The 23,177-nt window shown below is 41.8% G+C and overlaps 2 protein-coding genes across 3 annotated transcripts in view; one reads left to right on the top strand and one right to left on the bottom strand.

Annotated features, from left to right (window-relative positions):
• LOC137946365 (zinc finger CCCH domain-containing protein 7-like) overlaps positions 1-20,909 on the bottom strand; it is a 54,394-nt gene extending 33,485 nt beyond the window's left edge. For both annotated transcript variants that reach the window (XR_011111072.1, XM_068792634.1), the window contains exons 1-6: positions 20,468-20,909; positions 16,720-16,850; positions 16,190-16,264; positions 15,659-15,749; positions 15,175-15,445; positions 14,699-14,741 (exon numbers count right to left, since the gene is read on the bottom strand). Coding sequence is in view for 1 of the 2 variants with exons in the window: in XM_068792634.1 (XP_068648735.1) it covers positions 14,699-14,741; positions 15,175-15,445; positions 15,659-15,741 (397 nt within the window). In the remaining variant the exon portion in view is untranslated. The remainder of the gene's footprint in view (positions 1-14,698; positions 14,742-15,174; positions 15,446-15,658; positions 15,750-16,189; positions 16,265-16,719; positions 16,851-20,467) is intronic.
• LOC137946633 (pentatricopeptide repeat-containing protein At2g17210-like) lies at positions 19,460-19,897 on the top strand. The gene has a single exon (XM_068792960.1). It carries the CDS (start codon positions 19,460-19,462, stop codon positions 19,895-19,897), a length of 438 nt encoding a protein of 145 aa, XP_068649061.1.
• Positions 20,910-23,177: the final 2,268 nt, after the last annotated feature.

Here is a 23,177-nt window from a genome sequence, read left to right on the forward strand (position 1 = left end):
CATACAAAGATCCACTCAACAAGATAAATCCTCCCTTGAAGCTCCAAATATCTAGAAAATCAAATCCGTACAAAGATCCGCTCAGAGAGAAAATCTCTCCCTCGAAACTCCAAACATCCAAAAAATCCCCACTCCTCCACCACGTCCTAAACCTACACTTCCAAAAAACCAAAAACCTGACCTGACTGTCACATCGCCACCCGTCACATCGCCGCCCATCACATTACCGGTCATCACATCGCCGCCCATCACATTACCGATCATCACATCGCCGTCCATCACAACCCCTTTACGACTCGTCACTTCACCATCCATCACATCGCCTCTCGATAACCCCCCAACCCATCTTCCATGTCAGAATTTCGAAATCCAACACACTTACAATCCAAACTCCAGGTTACACAGCACCTCACCATCATTACTTTCTTTTGAAATTCTCACGCCCCCGCCGCACCCTACACCCCTACCTCTGGAAATCCAAACCTTTCAAACAACCATCACATCTCTGGCCAACATAATCCCATCGCCGCACCCGGATACACCTTCCGAGACGTCATCTTTCTCACTTTGTCCATCCATCTCCTTGCTCCCGCCATCTTGTCAGAATCCTGAAACCCCAAATGTCCCATCCCCCCTTCCCGACATCAAAAACCTTTCCCCGTCTCCGTACGGAATGCAAACCGACACGCAGGATCCCCGACTGACCTATCTGTACCGACCCATCATCATACATCCTACTCCGATAGCTCCTCCCAGTATCTCTCCAACCAACTCAAATTCAAAATCTCTGTCCCAGGCCCACGACCCGAAACTTACTCCTGCACCCTACCGCCTTCCCAACTTCCTTCACCCCGCCTCCCGAGGTCCAACATTGTATAACTCCCCATCCGCCTTTCTGCCTCCGCATCCCTCAGGAAATAGCAACTTTTGTCACCCCATTATCTTTCCTCGAGCCCCCCAGAAATCTCCCTCCCCATCAACCGATTGTTCGGCACCGGTACCTACGCCTGACAAAAATGACCAGTCTTCGTACCCAAACTTTCGTAAGTCTCCACATTTCCTTTGAGCCCCGCACAATATCATTCCCAACCCGAAAAAATCTTTTTCGTTTTCCAAACCTGGCACAAATTTCTCTTCGAATACCCCCACCTGCCACAACTCAGGACCGCAAACCTACCCCTACACAGCGGCACAGAAAGGTTCACCTTCCACCCAAAAATCTTCCATCCAGATTGATGCCTACCAGTCCGTCAACTTTTCCAAAGCAGACAGTGTATGGAATCCGGCCTCTCCTCTTCCAAATACCCCCCACACCTCTATAAATATCCCCTCCAGCTATTACCTGTCCCCCGTTCCTTTACAAATTTTCAACCCAAATCCCAACATGGAAACTTCAAGACCCACAACCACCTTCGCCCCCTCTACCGAAATAGAAAACCCCGAAACAGAAAAAAAAAAAAAAGCTCCAGTCACCCCCCTATGCTCTCATCTACTCCAGAAAAAAGAAAAAAGGCAAAGCAAAAAGTACCTCCACCCCCCCAAGGTCAATACTGCCCCCCTCCCCGTCCGTACCCCCACCCACACTTCCCCACTCCTTCCAACTAAATTTTTGCCTACTCAATACATGGCTCACCAGTCGCAAACACTGCCTCAATCCCTGTCTGAATATGATGCCACTCACCCAACAGCGGACTCTCTGCTTCCTTACATTCCGGGTGTTCAGCTACTGCCCGAGTTCCAGCACCAGCCTCTACCGGAGGATGACCTCCTTCTATTTCTAGAAGAACAAGAACTCGATCTACCACCAGAAAAATATGACGAATTAGCTGAACTTGCGTTGATCTTCAGTTCTCACTATCACGAGGCTTCTCGCCAGCGGGAGAAGGATATCGACCTACCAGTTTCCAAATGATCATCATGTCTTGGAATGTTAGAGGTATTGGCTCACACTCTAAACACACCATCATCAAAGCAACCCTTTTGGAATGTAAGCCAAAAATTGTAGTTCTAGTTGAAACAAAAATACAAACTTTTGACTTCTCTATTGCTCGAGAGTTATGGTACGGATCAGACCATGCATGGGCAACAGTTGATGCTATTGGGCATTCGGGTGGCATTCTTGTCATCTGAGACCCAAAAGCAGTGGACGCAAATCTCTGCCAACTGGGGCATTACTCTATTGGTATCCGCTTCCACGACCATACTTTGGGCACGTCTTGGGCTCTAGCTGGTGTGTATAGTCCCACTAGGCCAACTGATCGACCCTCCTTCTGGGAAGAATTATATCAACTAGTCCAATTATGGGATTTGCCTTGGATTCTACCCGGAGATTTTAATTTCATTTTACTTTGTTCTGAAAAAAAACCCTCCAGCGACCAGAACAACATCTGCCATGCGAGCTTTTTCCGACCTCATTTGTAGTCTCGGACTTTCTGAAATCTTTCTATCTGGAAAAAAATACACATGGACAAATGGCCAATCCCCTCCGATCCTTTCAAAGTTGGACCTTTTTTTTTTAACAATGATTAGTTAGATCTTTTTCCAAATGTTTTTGGCCAAGTTCTCAACAAAGTCGGGTCTGATCATTGGCCTATTCAAGTTAACACTCTCCTCCTATCCTGGGGGCGCACTCCTTTTCGTTTTGAAAATTTTTGGACCTTGCTGGAAGTTTTTAACTCTTCCATTCCGGTCTGGTGGCAAGAATTGACCCGGCACCCTATCCCTGACTGGAATCTCGCCCTGAAATTAAAAGCTCTGAAATTGAAGATTCGTTCGTGGTATGCTTCCCACCGTGCTGTTGCTGCTGCTCGGAAGGACTCGATTCGCAGACGCATCTCGGAGCTCGACTTACTCGAAGAGCAGGTCTATTTCTTCTTCTGATTTAATTCTTAGATCTCAATTAAATTCTGAGCTTTCTACTAAGCCATGTTGCGAAACTGTTCGTTGGAAATAGCGAGCAAGATTTCGCTGGATGGCCGAAGGGGATGGAAATACAAAAATTTTCCATGCTATTTCCTCGGCCAAAAGGAGGGATAACCGTATCGCTTTCATCTCTCATGGAGACCAAGTGATAACGGATTGCCCCTCTATCTCTAATCTGTTCGTAAAGTTTTTCTCAGAACTATACGCTGAAGAACGTTTCAATCGGCCGAAATTGCATCAACTCGATTACCAGAGAATCTCCTTGTCCAAAGCTGCAGACTTAGAAAAGCCCTTCAGCATAGAAAATGTTGAACTGGCTGCTATGGGGCTTCCGAAGGATAAAGCCCCTGGCCCGGATGGGTTTAATGGTGAGTTTTATCATAAGTATTGGGATACTATTAAATCAAATGTTTATACGTTCATCCAAAATTTTCACCAAGTCGGTATCACCCGTAAGGCAGTAGGTGCTTCTTTTATTGCCCTTATCCTAAAAAAATCCCTTCCCAATCTTCCTCAGAATTTTAGACCTATAAGTCTGACCACAAGCTACTATAAAATCATAGCCCGTCTGCTGGCTAACCGCCTTCGGACACACCTCCCTAAAATTATTAGCCCCTACCAAAATGTCTTTATCCGAGACAGAAATATTCTAGATTCTGCCATGGCTGCCCAGGAGCACTTAGACACTTTCAAAAAATCAAAACAGCCAAGATTCGTCCTCAAAATAGATTTCGAACAGGCCTTTTACAGAGTAAATTGGAAGCTAACTGAGTATCTTTTAGATATAATGGGTTTTGGGACTCAGTGGAAATTCTGGATGAAAAGTTGCATTTCTTCCCCACATTTTTCTGTTCTAGTAAACGGGTCCCCTTGCGAATATTTCAAAGCTACTAGAGGAATAAGACAAGGCGACCCACTGTCCCCATTTCTGTTCACTCTCATGGGGGAACATCTTGCTTCTATGATCGGATTTGCCAAATGGACTGGTTGGCTTAAGCCTATGTTGACTAATTCTGACTAGGACATTCCTCTATTGCAATATGCTGATGATACTATATTTTTTGGAGAAGGTTCACTTTCTCAAGTCTCCCACTTGAAAGCTCTATTAAACCTCTTTGAGTTGTCTTCTGGGCAGAAGGTAAGTTGGGTTAAATCTTCCATTCTGGGTTTCAATATTGATCCTTTTATTCTTAATTCCATGGCAAATTATTTGGGTTGTGAAGTTGCCTCCTCTCCGGGTACGTATTTGGGTCTCCCCCTTTCTCTTGTATTACCCAAAAAATCTTCTTGGGACCCAGTCATTGAACGGCTTGAAGGTTTTGTGTCTCATCCAGCCTAAACCACCCAACAGGTTGCAAGAGTTTTTTCCCCCTTGTCATCTGTCGGTCCCGAGAGAAAATTCTGCCCCCTCAAGACACCCCGCTGTCTATCATCCGAGACTCTTGTCAGGCCATTGATGAACTGGGGCTAATTCTGGACTCCCGTATCGGATGAAGTCTCGAGGAGCCAGATAAAACTTTTCAAGCCTCTCAGTCCATTGAATGGACACAAAACCAAATCCCGCCCCATTACCACTACCCCTTATTATATATAACCAAATATCACCCATCCTTTGCCCTACCCCCTTGCCATCATGAAGCCCAGTGCAAAAATCCACGAAGATGCTGCCAATGTTGAGTCCTCTAACAACCCCAAATCAACCCCAATCAAATTCACCTACTCACGTCGACAAAGCAAACCAAAGGCGAAAGACACCCAACCCGAGCCATGTGAGTCAACAAACCTCCCAGCTCCACCTTAACCCTCTCCATGCATGGCGCCCCTTTCTGTCCCACAGTGAGCGCACCAAGTTGTCCCTTTTTAATATGAACCTACTATTGTAATCTTCCAAAAAAACAAGTTGCAACCTCATGATGTTTTTGTAATTTGTGCTCTCTAGCACTCGTCAGACCCAAAATGGGCTGCAGTGGATATTGTCGAACACTCCGGCAGCATCCTCGCCATTTGGAATCATATCCTTGTTGAAGCCACCATATCCACCTCGACCTTGTACTCTATAGGGATCCAATTCCGGGACAAATCCATGGGGCACCCCTGGGCCTTTGCAGGCATCTACGGCCCAACTCACCACAGTGATCACGATAACTTCTGGGAGGAAATCCTCCAACTCATCCAACAATGGAACCTGCCTTGGCTTCTCGTTGTGGATTTCAATGCCACCAGACTTCGCTTAGAAAAATATCCTCAACAATGCAAGACTTTTCTGACCTCATTGGTACCCTTGAGCTCTCGGAGATTCCGCTTTCTGGCAAGAAGTTCACCTGGTCCAATGGCCAATCGCCCTCGATCCTCTCGAAGTTAGACAGATTCCTTGCCAATCCGAATTGGCTACAGCTTTACAGCAACACTTATGGGCTTGTCCTCAACTGCGCTGGTTCAGACAACTAGCCCATCCAAATAAATACTCAACCCCTAGCCTGAGGTTGGCCACCATTCCGCTTCGAAAATTCTTGGATTTATGAGGGCAGTTTTGCTTCCAACCTCACCGAAAGGTGGCAAGACAGGAGATTCCTAATAACCCTAATCCGGGTTGGTCTCTTCCGATCAAGTTGAAGGCTTTAAAGGCCAAGAACCGCTCCAGGTCCAGTATCCATCGTGCTTCTGCTACTCACCAAAAAGATAGTTCGCTATCGGACCTCGGAGCTCGACCTACTTGAGGAACAAAGGTCTCTCTCTTCCTCTTGAGTTATTTCTTAGATATTAATTAAATCAGGTTCTTAATGATTCACTTCGAAATGAGACTATCCACTGGAAGCACCGGGCCAGATTCTGCTAGCTGACCGATGGTGATGGAAACACTAAATTCTTCCATGTCATTGCCTCGGCTAGACGGAGAGACAACCGTATCACCTCCCTCTGCAGTGAAGGACAGGTGATCACGGATGGCCTCTCCATATCTAATGTTCTTGTTTGAGTATTTCACAGATTTATACACCGAGTCATTCAACAAGCCTGTCCTTCACCAACTTCAATTCCGCAGCATTGAAAGCACGGATGCAGACTTTCTGAAGACCCCCTTCACCAGTGCGGATTTTGACCTGGCAGCTCTTGAGTTACCTCTGGACCGAGCCCCTGGTCCGAACGGCTTCAATGGGGAGTTCCACAAGCATTATTAGGAGATCATCCGAAATGAAGTTTATGCATTTGTCAAAAACTTTTACCAATGTGGAATCACACACAGGGCCATTGGAGCATCCTTCATTTCTTTGATCCCCAAAAAATTAATTCGGACCAACCTCAGGATTTCAAACCCATTAGCCTCACCACCATGCTTACAAAATCATTGCTCGCATCCTCGCTAACCGCCTCCGTGCCACACTCACAAAAATCATCAACCCTTGCCAAAGTGCTTTTATCAAAGGGCGCAATATCCTAGATGCAGCAATGGCGGTTCATGAGCTCTTGGACTCCTTCAAGTGATCCAAGCTCCCCAGAATAGTCATCAAACTTGACTTTGAAGAAGCTTTTGACCGGGTCAACTAGAAGCTACTTGATCAACTATTTGAGATCCAAGCTCCCCAGAATAGTCATCAAACTTGACTTTGAAGAAGCTTTTGACTGGGTCAACTGGAAGCTACTTGATCAACTATTCGATCAAATGGGCTTTGGCACCCGCTAGCGCTTCTGGATGCGGAGTTGTATATCTAATGCCCCCTCTCTCTCTTGATTAATGTTAAGTCATTTGGGCATTTCAGTGATTCTAGGGGAATCACACAGGGTGACCCACTATCCCCCTTTCTATTCACTCTCATCTACGAATACCTCTCCTCAATGATTCGGTGATCCAAAGGCTCTGATTGACTCAATGCTCTGTCTGCCGATACGAATCAAGATATTGATATCCTGCAATATGCTGACAACACTATTCTCTTTGGCGAAGGCTCAATGGAACAAGTTGCTCACATCAAAGCTCTTCTCAATGTCTTCGAGATCTCCTCTGGACAGAAGGTGAGTTGGATCAAGTCCTCCATCTCTGAATTCAACATCGAACAAAATGACCTTGACCCAATGGCCAATTACTTGGGTTGTAAAATTGCTACTCCCCCTTGTACTTACCTGGGCCTTCTGCTGACTGCTGTCATTCCCCCCAAAAGTAGTTGGCATCATGTCATTGAGCAGATGGAGGGTCGTTAGGCCATGTGGCAAGGTAAATTTCTCTCGAAAGCAGGTAAACTCACACTTATAAAATCGAGCCTTCATAGAATTTCCAGTTGCTACTTATCTCTTTTCAATTGCCCAGCTTCTATGAGATTTGTGACTCACCAAGTTCTAGTCAGATTGGTGGTTGGGGGAGAAATCGTTGGACAAAAGCTTCAAGCACATCTCGAACCTTTCCAGCCTCAATAACGCCTTCATATCAGACATATGGTCTGACATTGGAGAATGGAATCTGGGCCTCCGTAGGACCCTCGTATTCAAAAGCCATGATGAATCCACCCTTCTCACTCATCTCGCAAATGTTACAATCCGAGATCATATTCCAGACAATCTCATTTGGACCCATGCCCTAAAGGTTCATTCACCTCAGCTTATAGCCTCCTTCACGACCTTAACACCCCTCAGCCCCTGCACTCTGCAGCTCAAGCCTGGTCTATACTCATTCTGCCTTGTATAAATTTTTTTATATGGTATGCTTGTAAAAAAAAAAAAAATCCTCACATATGATGCCCTCATCATACGGGGAACCCCCTTACAGGATCCTTCCTGCTCGTTCTGTAAATCCCTTGAAACAACCACTCACGTTTTCCTACACTGCCAATTCGCCAACGCAATCTAGACCAATCTCCACAACCGAATAGGAATACAATTTTGTATGCCCCATAACCTGCCATCCATGCTCCACTCCATCACCAACTTCCCTTTGCGAAAACTTGGTAAAATACTCATATCTAGTTTTGCGGGTCACATCCCCTGGGCTATCTGGAAAGAGAGGAACAACCAAAAATTCCAGTTTAAATCATCCCCTATGGAGGTAATTGCAGATAGCATCGCAGGTCAGGTCTGCGCCTAGTTTCCGACAAAGAAAGAATTCGCTCACCTTCGTGGTACTGATCTCAGGGGAAATGGCACATGATTGCTGCCATGTCTGGGCCTTCCCACGCCCCTGTTATGACAATGTAGTCCCCACCCCCACGGGCTATTTCAAGATGAACTTACTGCTTTGGTCCTGCTAGGTTCGGAGAGGTAATCCACGATGATGATAGCCGACACATCTACTCCTTTGTCGGGCCGTTAGGATCTTCTGATTCTACCACTGTTGGGCTAGCTGGGCTGCTTCAGGGCCTCAGGATTTTTTGAGGCCATCTTGATCAACATATCACTTGGCGAACTTTCCTGCTAAACGGGGCTCTTCCCTCCAACAACTTGTTGTGGAAGATGGACCACCACGCTAGGTTGTCTTCTTACCATTCTAAATTAAATGCACGCATCTTCCTAAAAAAAAGGGAAATGCAAAATGAAAACTCATCAACGCTCACTGAACCAAAGCTTTATCTGGTTTTATGAGAGGAACAGAAAATAAACATCACCCCCCCCCCCCCCCCCCCCCCCCACACACACACACACATCAAATCATCCCTTTTCACCACGCCCCTCAGACCCTTCTCCTCTGGTACAAGTTTCCCAATATGCAGATCCTCCTCAAGCCCCGTCAAGCCCCTCCCCTCCATCCCTCTCTCTGTCGAATCCTAACAACTCTTCAAACTACACCTGGGACTACGGTCCCCCAAATCACTCCCCAACCACTTTATATATCCACTCCCCCACCATCCTCTGCCCCACCCCCCTACGAATACTCAAACCATACCCTGAGGCCTCATGTTTCAAAACAAAAACCCCTGCCACCACCCCTCAGAGGGAGACCGAAAGAATGTATGCCGTAACTCCCTACACTTACACTTACTCCAGAAAGCGAAAAAAAGGGAAAGGCAAAACTAAAGCTGCTCTTTTTGATGTTAAGCCAAAAATTGCAATACTTCTTGAAACAAAGCTACAATCTTTTGATTACTCTCTTGCTTGTGATTTATGGTATGAATCTGATCCTGCGTGGGCCAATGTTGATGCAATTGGACATTCCAGTGGCATCGTTGTCATCTGGGATCCAAAAGCCTTTGATGCAATTTCTGTTATGTCGGGTCAACTCTCAATCGGTCTGCGTTTTCTTGATCACACCCTTGGAACATCATGGGCGCTTGCTGGCATTTATGGGCCCACTCGACACCGAGACTGGGCACCCTTCTGGGAAGTCTTCCAACTCGTTCAATTATGGGACCTCCCCTGGCTACTAGGAGGTGACTTTAATGCGACTCTTCTCTGCTCAGATAAAAACCCCCCTGCCATCAGAACCTCATCTTCAATAAGAGCTTTTTTCTGATTTCATTAGCAGTCTAGGTCTCTATGAGATTCCCCTCTCGGGGAAAAAAATCACCTAGACAAATTGTCAGACCCCTCCTATTTTGTCTAAGCTGGACCGTTTTTTTGTCAATGATGAATGGAACCAACTTTTCCCTAACATCTCTGGCCAAATCTTAAACAAAATCGGATCCGATCATTAGCCCATTCAATTAAATACTCGGCTAGTTGCATGGGAACGATCCCCCTTTCGCTTTGAAAATGCCTGGATATTGGCTGAATCTTTCATTCCTTCCTTCAAGAAATGGTGGCTCGAGCAGGAAACTCATCCAAACCCGGGTTGGGCTCTTCCTCTGAAACTCAAAGCCATCAAGGCAAAGATCCGGTTATGGGCAAAAAATCACCGAACAACTACTGCTTCCCAGAAAGAATCGATTCGCCGCTGCATATCTGAGCTGGACTTACTTGAAGAACAAAGGTCAATCTCTCCTTCTAATTTACTTGTTAGAAATCATTTAAATTTAGAATATTTGAACTTTCTTCGCTCAGAATCTGTTCGTTGGAAACAACGTTCTAGATTTCGATAGATGGCCGAAGGTGATGGAAACACAAAGATTTTTCATTCCATCGCTTCGGCCAGGATGAGGACTAACCGTATCACTTCACTCTGTCATGAGGAACAAGTGATAACGGATAGTGCCTCCATTTCTAACATTCTGGTGAAGTATTTGATAGACCTGTATTCAGAAGAATGTTTCAAAAGACCCAAACTCCAGAAGCTCGACTTCCAGCGTATCTCTGCTGACAACGCTGCAAAACTAGAGAAGCCTTTCTCATCTGAAGAAATTGAACAGGCTGTCCTCAGCTTGCCAAAAGACAAAGCTCCGAGACCTAATGCTTTAATGGTGAGTTTTACCATTGTTTTTAGGATCTGGTTAAAAACGATATCTACACTTTCATTCACAATTTTCACCACGTTGGTATAACGCATAGAGGAAGCGGAGCGTCTTTTATCGCTCTTGTCCCAAAAAAGTCAATACTGAGCTACCTCAAGATTTTCGTCCCATTAGCCTCACCTCCCGTGCATACAAAATCATTGGCCGCCTCCTGGCCAATCGGCTCAAAGCCATCCTTCCGAAGGTAATTAATCCCTGTCAAAGCGCGTTCATCCGAGATAGGAATATCCTGGACTCTTCTCTGCCTGCTCACAAACTCTTAGATTCTTTCAAAAAAGCTTCTCTGCCAAGGTTTGTTCTGAAAATAGATTTTGAGAAAGCATTTGACCGAGTTGACTGGAAACTTGTTGACCATCTTTTTGACCGAATGGGTTTTGACACGAGGTGGAAATTTTGGATGCGGAGTTGTATTTCTTCGCCTTCTTATTCTATCCTTGTCAATGGAAAGCTGCACGGTTATTTCAAAGCTTCCAGGGGGATACAACAAGGTGACCCATTATCTCCTTTCATATTTACTCTCATTGGTGAGTCCCTTGTTTCAATGCTCCGTTTTGCTAAACATTCAGGTTGGTTAAGTCCTATCTCTGACGATCCGAACCAAGACATCCAGATTTTACACTATGCTGATGATACAATACTTTTTGGAGAAGGGTCTATGAGACAAGTTTCTCACATGAAAGCAGTGCTAAACATTTTCGAACTAACAACTGGTCAAAATGTAAGTTGGGCAAAAAACTTCAATCACTGGATTTAATATTGAATCTTCTGTACTAAATTCGATGGCTAGTTATTTGGGATGTAAGGTGGCGTCTCTTCCGGGCACTTATCTGGGCCTGCCTCTGACTCCTGTCTTACCTACAAAGAACGCCTAGTTCCCAGTTGTAGAATGTCTCGAAAACCGTCTCGCTTCTTGGAAAGGGAAATTTTTATCCAAAGTTGGTAAGTTGGTTCTTATCAAATCCTGCCTACATGGTATCCCGTCTTATTTTCTATCTTTATACCATTGTCCTGCCTCGATTCGGAATAGAATAGAGCTTTTAAAAAGAAGATTTTTATGGGATGGGCCAAATGGGGAACAAAAGTATAGTCTTGTAAAATGGGATGATGTTTGTAAACCTTTTATTATGGGGGGGCTCGGGATTCGTGATATAGCTACAACGAACAAGGCCTTACTCTTGAAGTGGATATGGAAATACAATACGCATCCCAATCTGTTATGGCAGCAAATGGTTGAAGTTAAATCTGGGAAAGTCAATGGGTGGTGGACTGATGGTGGGAGACTGTACAAGCTATCTCCCGTTTGGAAGAAAATCGCCCAACTCCTATCTTAAAGTTTGCGGTCAAATGCTTTATCGGTTGTGGCGGTAAAACCAAGTTTTGGATGGACTGGTGGTTGGGTTCAAGCTGCCTCAAGGATAGCCATGAACATATTTATCATCTGTCAAGAACTCATAATGGGATTGTTTCTGAGCAAAGGCTGACTACTAGCGATTGGAACTTACACCTCAGGCGAGCGTTGACTGATGCCGAAGCATTGGAATCAGCTGATCTGGTGAATAAGCTCTCTGTAGTAAAAACAAAAAATTCATCCGATACAATCATTTGGACATCGAGCAGACAAGGTATGTTCTCTACAGCTTCTATGTATCACCGCATGATCTCCCCCCAAACTCCTCAAGCTACACATCCTGCTGCCTTTGCATGGTCTTTACACATTCCTCCTCTCGTAAGATTCTTTATCTGGACCGTCTGCCGTAAGAAAATCTTAACTTCAGACGCTTTACAAAGACGCAGGACTAATGTTTCTAATCCATTGTGCCCATTCTATAATACAACCACCGAAACAGCAGATCACACCCTTCTGCATTGCGAATATGCACATTTTGTATGGACCGAGCTGATGAACAAAATAGGATTACTATATTGTCCATCACAAAACTTACCCGACACAATCTTCACTATGATCAGTGCTTGTCTTCCAAAATTGGGGAAAATATTAATATCTTGTTGTGTTGGGCACATGGTATGGAATCTGTGAAAAGAGAGAAACAACAGAAAATTTAAACAGAAATCTCTCCCATGGAAAACTCTATGTGACAGAATCATTGGGTATCCTCTTGGGTGCTTTTACAAAAGGAATTCCGCAATTTACAAGGGTCAAACTTGCGCAGAAACTGGCGTATTATTGCAGAAATGTCTTCACCAGCAAAAAATCCCAAAATGGTAATATGGTCTAAACCTCCTACAGGCCACTTCAAATTAAATTTCGATGGAAGTGCGCTAGGATGTCCAGGCCCGGCTGGATATGGTGGAGTAACACATGATGAAAATGCGAACCTTCTCTTCTCATATGCGGGTCTACTTGGTATTTCAGATTCTACAAGTGCTGAGTTACATGGGTTATACAACGGGCTGAAACTTTTCAAGCAAAAACTGAAGGGAGTCCTCTTAGTTGAAGGTGATTCTAAAGTTATTATCAGCTGGTGCACGAAGCCTTTCAAACCTCCATGGCGTCATTGGGAGCTATTCGAAGATGTTTGTATTTTAACGTCTGAAATGCAGTGTAAGTGGAATCATATTCCTAGATCGGCTAATCATTTAGTCGACGCTCTTGTTGTGGAGGAAAGCCTTTCTAGATAGGTATTGTATTTTCTCTCTTCTCAGTAATATATTCACACATTTTCCTCAAAAAAAAAAAAAAATCTCTATCAGCTTGAAGTTAAAAAAACCCCGTCTCTCTCTCTGTAATAGAATATATATAAAAAGAAGAATAGCTATAAATCCATGGGTATCTCTTTCAACCTATTGGATCTAATATGAAGATTTGAGGAATACCCTGCCTCAAGGAAAGGAAAATATCAATAATTTGTAAGAAAAATCACTTCATCTAGCGCATACTATCATGGCTGCTTCTTTACTTCTTCCCTTCCTATCATACCCCACAATAATGAAACACCCATGAAAGGATTCCTGTGGTAAGGCTCACTACAAAGGGGTCTCTGGAAAGGCTCACTACCTCCACAATATTGAAACAATACTTAGTTTCGATCTTGTCGATCTTCCGTGTTTGCCTCAAAGGGGTCTTGGTGTGACCTAGGGTCTTATATATCTCAGAAGAGTTCCTCTGGGAGTGTTAACTTCAGCAAATTTAATTGAGGACCTTCTTGCAATCACATATATCATATCCAGACTACTGCATATCATCAGCATCAGTAGTAATGTAACAAAGCTGACCAAGGATAATATAAACAAGATGAAGGAGATGAAGCAAATAGTTTCAACAATGCAACAAGTTAGACACAAAATAAAACAGTAATAAAAGTTCAATGGACGATATGAGTTTTTAATGGCAACATCTCTCTTTCACTCCAGACCCCTTTTATCTTGGATTTTTTTCTGGATGTACTAACATAGACTTAAACTGTGGCATATCCATTATCAACGTCTGTTTTGGATAGTTCAGAGGCCAGAAAGAAATATTTCCTGGTCAACTTCTGTTTTGGCTAGAAATAATCTTTCTTGTACAGAGGCCAGTTAAAAGAAATATTTCCTGGTGGCTTTTTGAACTGCGGGCTGCCTGCCTTATTCCTTGCTCAATAACCCACAGTTCATAATAAGCTTAAACAAAGTTCTGACAATCAAAAACCTCATATGTCTACTGCAACAATGTAGATAAGCCTTCTAAACTCCTTTGCTCCAATACATAAGATCTAAATGATATAAGCAACCAGCTCTCAGTTCACTCAGAGAATGGTCAGACAATCCAAGCGAAGCCAAGTGTTTACCATTTAATAAAGCAAAAAGTTCAGTGATGCCTTATTGTATGTTATCCTGGCCCCTTTCTTCTTGATCTTTGCTGTTGTATTTTTCATGAATGAGGAAGCTCTGTCTTTGTACCATTTCCCCTTTAATAAAGTTTTTCTACATATTATTTTTCATGCAGATTATACACACCCCCCTTACCCCTGATGAGACATGAATTCAAGACCTCACACTTGAAACCCCCCAATGTGACCACTGGGCAAAAGGCCCAAGTCACAAAAACTATTTCTGCTTTCCTTAATTTAATAACTTATAATCTCTAAACATCAAATGGGCATTTGTGGGGCTTTCACATTAAACCCTTGAATGTTCTTAGGTGACACTAAATTCATAACGGCATAGAGTCCTTTTCCATCTATTCTATTAATAACCCAGATAGCAGGTTAAGCATGTACCTCATTGCCATCAGCACAGTAGCCACTAAGGAAACCTTCACAAACAGAAGCCCTGGGGTTTACATTTACATGCCTATACGGACAATTCCCATTTGCACATAACCGTGTAAAGAAAGTGCCAAACTAGCCTGCATATAGAAACTTCAACAATGATTGGCATACAATATGAAGCAGTGGACAGTGCCTACATACCTTGCAAAAAATAAGAGCAATCCTGCATCCTTTCTGGAATGACCTACAATATCAGACTCATCACACAGGTTACCAAGGAAAATAAATAGAAAATTCCCAACAAAGCAAAACAGATATTAGGCACTGAGTAGCTTTCAGTAAATCTACACAACAACTCCTCCATCCAGACTCCAGGCCCATGATTTTAAGGGTTTAAGTAGGTGAGTGGGTGTGGAGAGGAAGGAGAAGAGAGAACTTCGTGACAGCACGACCTAAGAATCTACTCAATGATTATCAAGCAGACAATAAACACTGTCAACCTTCATTTTAGAATGTAATGATACCAACTATAAGGAAACTATGGGCACACTAGAGTATATTCGAGATGATGGACATACATTTATTGGCCTTCCAATCTTATGTATACCCATGACCAAAATAGGCGGGTGAAAGGCTTGCCTATCATGACCAAATTGCCTCAAAAATAAGTATCCTACCTTTTGGGTCAACTTGCAATTAAGACCCAAACACATGCCCTTAAGAAATTTTGTGCACACTGCAATCTTATTGGGATCATGAATATATGGGCACTTCACATTTTCCTTGTTGCACTTCCCAAATCTAGTAAATAACAGGCAGTACTCCTGCTTTTTGGCCAACTTCAATCTTGCAGTATCCAAGCTCCATCTGACTTTCTCACTTCCCAATATATCTTTCAGCTTTCTTGTATCCCTAATAAGCTTGTTTCCCTTGCCAGTACGAATATATCTGTTAGAAAACATTAATTCACATAAACTATTACATGCAGCATATCAAGCAAAGGCTGTACAAGAGTACATGCAAACACATGAGAGAACTTATATCCATATGTTTCAAGCCTTCAAAGTATAATGGCAGTAGTTACATATTGATTTCATATCTCTCTCGTAAATATATAAACATATGAATTTGAAAAGAAACATATGGATTTTCTTCACATACTCATCCTTGTCGATAAACAGCCTTCTTGGCTCATAGCATTTTGTGGAGTCACTTCCAGCTCCAATATTAGTGGCAGTTGTCATTTTCTCGCCTGCATATAGAACAACTTTAAAAGCAGAATCTAAATTTCACAATCAGCTACTTCAATCACAAAACATCAAATGGGAAAACAAAGGCCAACATCATCTAATAAAACAAAAGTTGTTTTAGAGCCTTAGTATGATTACGCAAGAATATCCACATTGACCATCAACTAGAACACAGCAACATGATCTTCCAAGGGAAATGTTTTACACTATGAGGACACAAAGAAAAGAAAATTCAAGTTCTATTACGAGTTAATCCCACTCGATGCTATCGGCAGATTTAGAGCCTTAGCATTATTTATCCATGTAAATCCAAATTGGCCATCAACAAAATAAGGAACATAACATGTATGAGAAATGCTTTAATCCATGAGGACATGAAAAAAAAAAAAAAGATGATAATGATGATGAAGAAGCTTTGAGCTCTGTTACAACTTAATCCTACCTGAGATCCTAACAAGTGTCTTATTAGATGCATCCTTCTTATAATGATCGGAACCAAGGCGGAGGATGCTTTCTCCTGGACAGACAATGAAGCACAGGTAATAATGCATGTAAGAACACATGATGTAGCAAATAATTAAGCCCATAAGCTATCACATATATTCCTTTGTGTCCATAACTGTTAAAGCAAAACAGTTGAGGCCCAATATCAAAAGTCAAAGCCACACAAGCTTGTTAAAATAGCCCAATGATCCCTGCTCCAAATCACTTTTTGCAGGAATATTCCTTTACCAAAACACAACAAGCTAAATTGGTCAAACACGGATAGCTGGATAGCCTTTTAAAAAAGATAGCTGGATAGGGCTTGGGCCTACTCTCGACCTAATTAGGCCAGATGAGCCATGCTGACCCATTCACAGTCCCAACTGTAATTATCAGATCATGCATTTACGTGGAAGTTCTTAGAACTGCCAAAAGAAGAGGTAATACAAATAGAACCACAAGGGATGTTGCTTATGCTGATGTTTTCACCTGGCCGTAGATTAATACCATGGGCAGAGTTACCGGAGGAACAGTTTTCTTCAACTGTATCTGAAACTACAGAAGTCACACCACTCTGCCCTCTCTTATCAGCTCTCTGCAGCAAAGGCCATTGTAGCTTCCTACAAAGCAGAATATAGGGCGAAATTAGTATAATAACATAACACTCTCAAGCTATTTCGCAAATATGAATCGGCTGCCAACTAAAAATAAAGCAGCAACTCTCAATTTAAACATCCCAAAGTGATAACTTAGCAAGATCCATATCCGTTTGGTAAGTTCTCTAAGAGTCACCATATAAATCCTATATAGATGTAGACAATTCTATCTAAAAGGTCATACACTCCTAACCACAGCATTCTAAGAGCTTTATATCAACTATACAAGTCCTCTTTCAATCAGTTCCATTCTGTTTTTCTCATAAGTCATTCAACCAGTACTGCAGATAGCTTTCTCAATGCAACGCTTCACCTCTATCAAATATGTTCACACCATCTTGAATGATAAAATTGTACTATATCAGATATTGACACCATTTTGAGGGTTCTAATATGTGTGCATTTAATTTGTGTCTATTCCAGACTTTCCACTTTTTTTTTTTTTTTTTTTTTTTTTTTTTTTTTGAGAATGTGAAAATTTTTACATGGGAAAGAGGGAGAGGAAATCCACAAGCCTCAAAAGGAATAGGAAGAGTTTCCTACAAAGAGAGAAGATCTTGCTATATCCTCTCTAGCTGAAGTATCTGAAATAATATGGTCTGTGCATTCCTCCATTGTGCATTTATGTGGGAGCAAATATCAATAATTTCATCAAATATGTGAGAGATCCTCCAAGGAGAGGAAGAGGGTCTCTTCATCCAGCCAATGACATTAAATGAATCCCCTTCTACAATCAATAGTGGTAGAAGTGCTGAGAGAAGTTCTCAATTCCTTGAAAAAGGCCAGGCTTTTTGCTTACACACACCAAAGGGACCTAAGAAAAAACAGGAGCATTCAGCAGAGTGATCTTTGATCTATCTACCAATACCAGCAGAGCATGGATTGCCTAAAGAACCCTCGTCAACATTAAGTTTAAGTCATCCAGCCTCTGGAGGGGTCTATGGAGTGATTCTCTAAGGAGTGGAAACTGTTAAGGTAGAGAATAAATTCCAGTGTTTGCACATGATGGAGGTGGGAAATGGGGACAGCCCCCAATAGGTGTTGGCCGAAGCAAATGTGCTGTGAAGCAGGCTTCAATAGCACTATCTATGCTGCTGGACCTCCCTTCAATTGGCCTCTTATTTATCTCCTGCTATAAATGTTAAATACAAGTCCAGGGGTATTTTGGCCATTTCTCATATTTTCCGCTTTACATTTTTCTCTTATAGTATGGCTATTAGATAGAGAATGTCTTATTTTATCTCTAGTTAAATTTTCATTCAATTTAGACATGTATTTGAGGAGATTTGTTACTTTGAGTATTTAAGGGCATTTTTGTCCCTTTGTAAATTTTCACTTAAACCCTGATTAATAAAGAAGCTGGAAGGGCTTTTTGGTTCGGATTCCAAGGCAAAAAAACTGCCCCTCTTCCAGAACTCTTTTTCCTCTTCTATTTTCTCCCCAAATCACATATTTTTCAATAAACACCAAGGAACTGCAAGGATTCCTGATTTCAAGAAAATTAGGCCTAGGGTGATTCTATGTGAAACTTTGGGAGAGAATCTCTGTGTAAGTAGCTGACATGCAGATATGAATCCCAAACTTGACTGTAGCCCCCCAAATCAAGAGGCCGAAGGGACATTGCACCAGAAAATGATCAATTGATTCTTCTTCAATGCTGAAAATCTTATAAAGAGTATTCACTATCTGGAAACCTTGTTTTTTAAGTTCACATGTGAGTATCTTCTTTTGTGCTTCACACTAGATGAGTCAAAGGACCTCAGCTGGACTTAGTTTCCAAGGCACCAAAACCGCACTTGCAGAAGTATTACAGCTGGATTCTGTGAGCAAAAGTTTATACACAGAGGCAGTGCCTTTTTAACAAATATATCTAAAAGTTTTCTTTTCTTTTTTTATTCAGAACATTTTCCAATCCTAGTCTTTAGTAAATGGTAGTGTCTTTCCTACTCATTAAAACATGTCCGATTCAAAAGCGATCTTGTAGAATATTGCCTTCCCCCCGCTCACATATGCCAATAATTTAACACTCTAGATACCAATATAGATTCAGCCATCCAACAGTTAAACAAGCCAAGGTCATCTTGGTAGTGTCATATTTATTATCTTTTCTATCACAAGTCAATATATCAGAAAACCAAGGTCATCTTGGTATTCACTATGACATAAACACCCTATATCAAACCCATCCGTCATCATTGCTACTCAAGTTGCATGAGAAAGCCTAGGAAGCATTTAGGATGTTTATAGAGATACGTTCACTATTACATAAACATCCTATATTGAAACCATCCGTCATCATCGCAACTCAAGTTGCATGAGAAACCTTAGGAAGCATTTAGGTTGTTTAGACGTTCCCCAGGTGTGGTGAACCTCGATGGGGTTGCCATAGTTACCTTCTTCAAGCTTGTAGTTATACTGAAAATAAAGATCAAGGCATGTCGATCCACGGCCTAGAGATATTGAGAGGTTTGAATCTGATATATTTGTAGATAATTCACTAATTGATATGTATTGTAAGTGTCTTGATATTGATTGTGCTTATAAGGTCTTCAACGACATGCATCATAGTAGCAATGTCACTAGAAATTCTCTCCTCTGGATTAGTTCATGATGAGAGATATGCAGCAGGGTTGCACTTATTAAATTTGATGCACAAAGCGGGGTTTGGGGCAGATGCTGTGACATTAATGGATCTCCTTCAAGTGAGTCGGAGTCTTGGTGAAGCAATTTGGTTCAAATGCATCCTATCTATTGTACTTCGAATGGGGCTTGATATGAACATACTTGAGTGGTATTCCTTATTGGGTGGATATTCAAAATGTGAAAAGGTTGATTTTTCTTGGAAACTGTTTCAAGAAATTGGGCAAAGGATTTTGATCTCTTGGAGTATAATGATCCAAGGCTTGGCCCAATGTGATATGCCTGATGAAGCCATGAGCCTCTTCATAGAGATGATACTATCAGTGGAGAAGCCTAGTTCAGTTACAATTTCAAGCCTTGTACAAGCTTGATCAGTCTCAGCTGTAGTGGAAAGGTCAAGTTGGTCTCATGCTAAGGTGATCAAAACCAGGCTCCTAATTGATGTGGCAATTGGGACTGCCATTGTAGAGAAGTATGGCAAATGTGGAGATATAAATTCATTAAGAATAATGTTTGAGGAAATGAACGAAAAAAAAAAAAAAAAAGTAATATCATGGAGTGCAAAGATAGCAGCCTCTGGTAGGAATGGCCAGGCACAGGAAGCCATTTCTTTGTTCAATGAAATGCTATCTGGCGGCATTTGTCCTAACAAAGTGACAGTTCTTTCAGTACTATCAGCTTGTAGCCATGGGGGGTTGGGGGAGGAATGATGGTCTATTTCCAAACAAATGATTCAAGATCATGGTTTTGAGACTGAATCAGACATTACTCGCGCATGGTCGACATCTAAATTATACTCTGAAGAAGCCTGATGAATAAAGAAACCGAACTTTGTTATGCTCATAACCCTTTTTGACAAAGTTTTCTGCTAGCAAGAGCCTAGATTTTGTAAAAGAGTAATGATACCATAAAGATGTTAATAAGTTGGACATGCTACTTACTAATCTTTCAGTATCTTTCACCCGAGGCCGACCACCCAAGATTGTGTTCTTTCCTTTCAAAGAAGCCATCAACGGTCCCGATACGTAGGGATTGCCTTTTGCCTTCTTGCTAGGGTTTCCAAATTGTTTGGTTCCTGAAGGGAGTGACGAACGCCCAGAGGAGGTTTCTTAAGGGATGGTCGAGAAAGACGTTCCCTGACGGGCTTTCTACAAGAGCCCACGCTCTGGCGATGCTCGGTCTAGCCGAGGAGCGATGATGGAGAGAAGGGTGGAGAAGGGCCAGATTCGAGAGGATTCCGGCGATCCGTATGGCTTCCCTCCCAGTGATCCGACATAATCTCCATCGCACGGCCGGATTCAAATAAAGCGGGGTCCGCTCTAGGGCTCTTGTTGCGGGCGGCAAGGATATCCGGCGGCGGGAGGCGGACGCCGGGAGGCTCCCAGTCAAAGAACGGCCAGGACGGCGGGCTTATGCTCCTTTGGAAGCTTGAAGCCAGGGGATTTTTTTTTATTTCTTATGCATAACTTGTAATTATTCTTATTTGTTTATGTTATTAATACCATTTTCTTGCCCTAATTCGTATTACTCAATCGTAAACGGCAAAATGAGATAATAATGATAAAATTATTAAAATGCATTAAATACTATACAAATGTTAACAAATCATATTAACCGTATACAGAAATATACGTGGGAAGTTACTAAATCAATTACAGGATATGGAATTCTGCAATTAGATAGCAAATACATGAAAAACAAAAACTCTCCTTTCATATGCATGTAGAAGCTCTTTTATGGTTGAGGAGAAGCACATTGCATGGGAGTATTTTGCCCAAATGGATGATGTGTCGTGACTCGACCACCCACCAGGTCGCTAACTGTTATCAGTTAAATTGGAAAACTTTATTGAGTTAACCAGGTTTTGACCATCGTTTTGGTGTTGCAAACCCGTAGATGAGATAAACTCTTCAATTAGTCCGATGTGTATTAGGGTTGTAAATAGACAGAATTCGGTATGAATATTGTAATTGTGAAACCAATGTGTTTGTAGATACCTGGATATCTGAAAAATTATCTAAACTTATATTTTCTACTTTTGTTCAGTTAGATAATTTTTGAATTCAGATAATATCTGGAGCCAAAATTAAAATAAGAAAAACAAAAAATGAAAAAAAACACAATTCTTTGAGACACTGAAAAGCTTAAACAAAGAAGTAAACCTGATTGAGAAAAAAATAGATCAAATGCTAAGGGGAAAAAAAGGACAAAGAGATAAATACAAGAAGAAAATTAAAACAAAGAGGAAAAGAAACAAAATAAATAAGAAATGGCTAACGTGGAAGAGGGAATGAGAACAAAAGAATGACAAGGAGAAGGGTCCAAACAAGAGATGTGAGAGAGAAGCTTTTGAGTGAGAGGGAACAAGAGAGTGTGAGAGCCTACTAGAGAAGAGAGAATGAGAGTTTACCCAGAGGGAAGAGGAAATGGCTATCAATGAGACAAATTTCATACCAAAAGAGGAAAAGCACAAATAGAATTAATGGGACAGAAGATAATTAATGGGGTTAACAAATGATACATTAAAACACTCTTTAAAATTGAAAGTAATGCAGAAAGTTTAAGGGATGTTAGTGTGATGGGAAAGTAATGAGAGAGAGCGGATTCTCTAGAGAAAGTGACGCTTAGAAAAGAAAAGAAAAGAAAATAAAATAAAAGGAAAATGAAAGTGATTTTCTGTTGTTTGGATGCAAAGAATCGTGGAGAGAAAAAAGAACAAGATGGAAAACTATTTTCTCTTTTAGTTAAAAAAAGTTTTCTCTCGAAGAATAAAAGAACTTAGAGAGACAAGAAAATAAATGGAAAGTGAGGAGGAAATTATGTTGGGGTCATTTGGGATCTCCGACATTTCATCCGTCCCCCTTGCCCAATAAACACTATGTCGACATTTTGGGATGTAAATTTATTGAACTTCTGTGAGTTTTTTTTAGCTTGACAACTAACTTCATGTTTGGTCTGCAATTTTCTCCATAGTTTATTGTCTAATTGCTAGTGAACATGTGGTTGATGTTTAATTCCAAATTAGTGAAAAATGTTGCCTTATTTGTGGCTTTTACTTGATTGCTGTTCTGGTCAAACTTGTGGTTGTTGTTTGCTTCCATTAATCAATTTTGATGTTTCTTTCTATGGGAAGTCCTGCTACCTCTTGCAACCTGAGATGAGCTTAGTCCAAAATCCCAAGCGGATCAATTTGAGTGTGTGAAGAGGAGAAGAACGGAAGAAGAAGGAAGAAGGTGCATTGTCATCCACAGACATGAACTCAGCCTGTGAAGAAGCTTTGGTTGACGTTAGGGTGACACAAGAACAATTGAAGGTTGTTTAGATAGAGCTTCAGTAGAGCCAACAGAGGATTGAAAGTCTTCTTGAGACTATCTTCAGCCGATTAGCACCTTCAGTCTAACTACTTCTCTCAATTCTAAAGACCACCTTTTTTACTCCCTTATGTACTTCTGAATGCTTGAACACTTGTGTGTTTTTTAATACTTAAAGCATTGTAGCACATCTTTCGTAATCCATTGCTTATATATATATGAAATAGCCTTTGAGCCAAACTTTTTTGATTACTCACATGTGTACTTGTTATCTATCTTTTTGAGTATGACAAAAAGGAGGAGACAAAGATGGAAAATTGGACCTAGAATCCTTAGGCAC

The sequence above is a fragment of the Aristolochia californica genome, unplaced genomic scaffold (assembly GCF_029961685.1).
Source record: "Aristolochia californica isolate CCGP_79_NKW_82.1479 unplaced genomic scaffold, dmAriCali1.0.hap1 SCAF_12, whole genome shotgun sequence".
In the NCBI taxonomy this organism is placed as follows: Eukaryota; Viridiplantae; Streptophyta; class Magnoliopsida; order Piperales; family Aristolochiaceae; genus Aristolochia; species Aristolochia californica.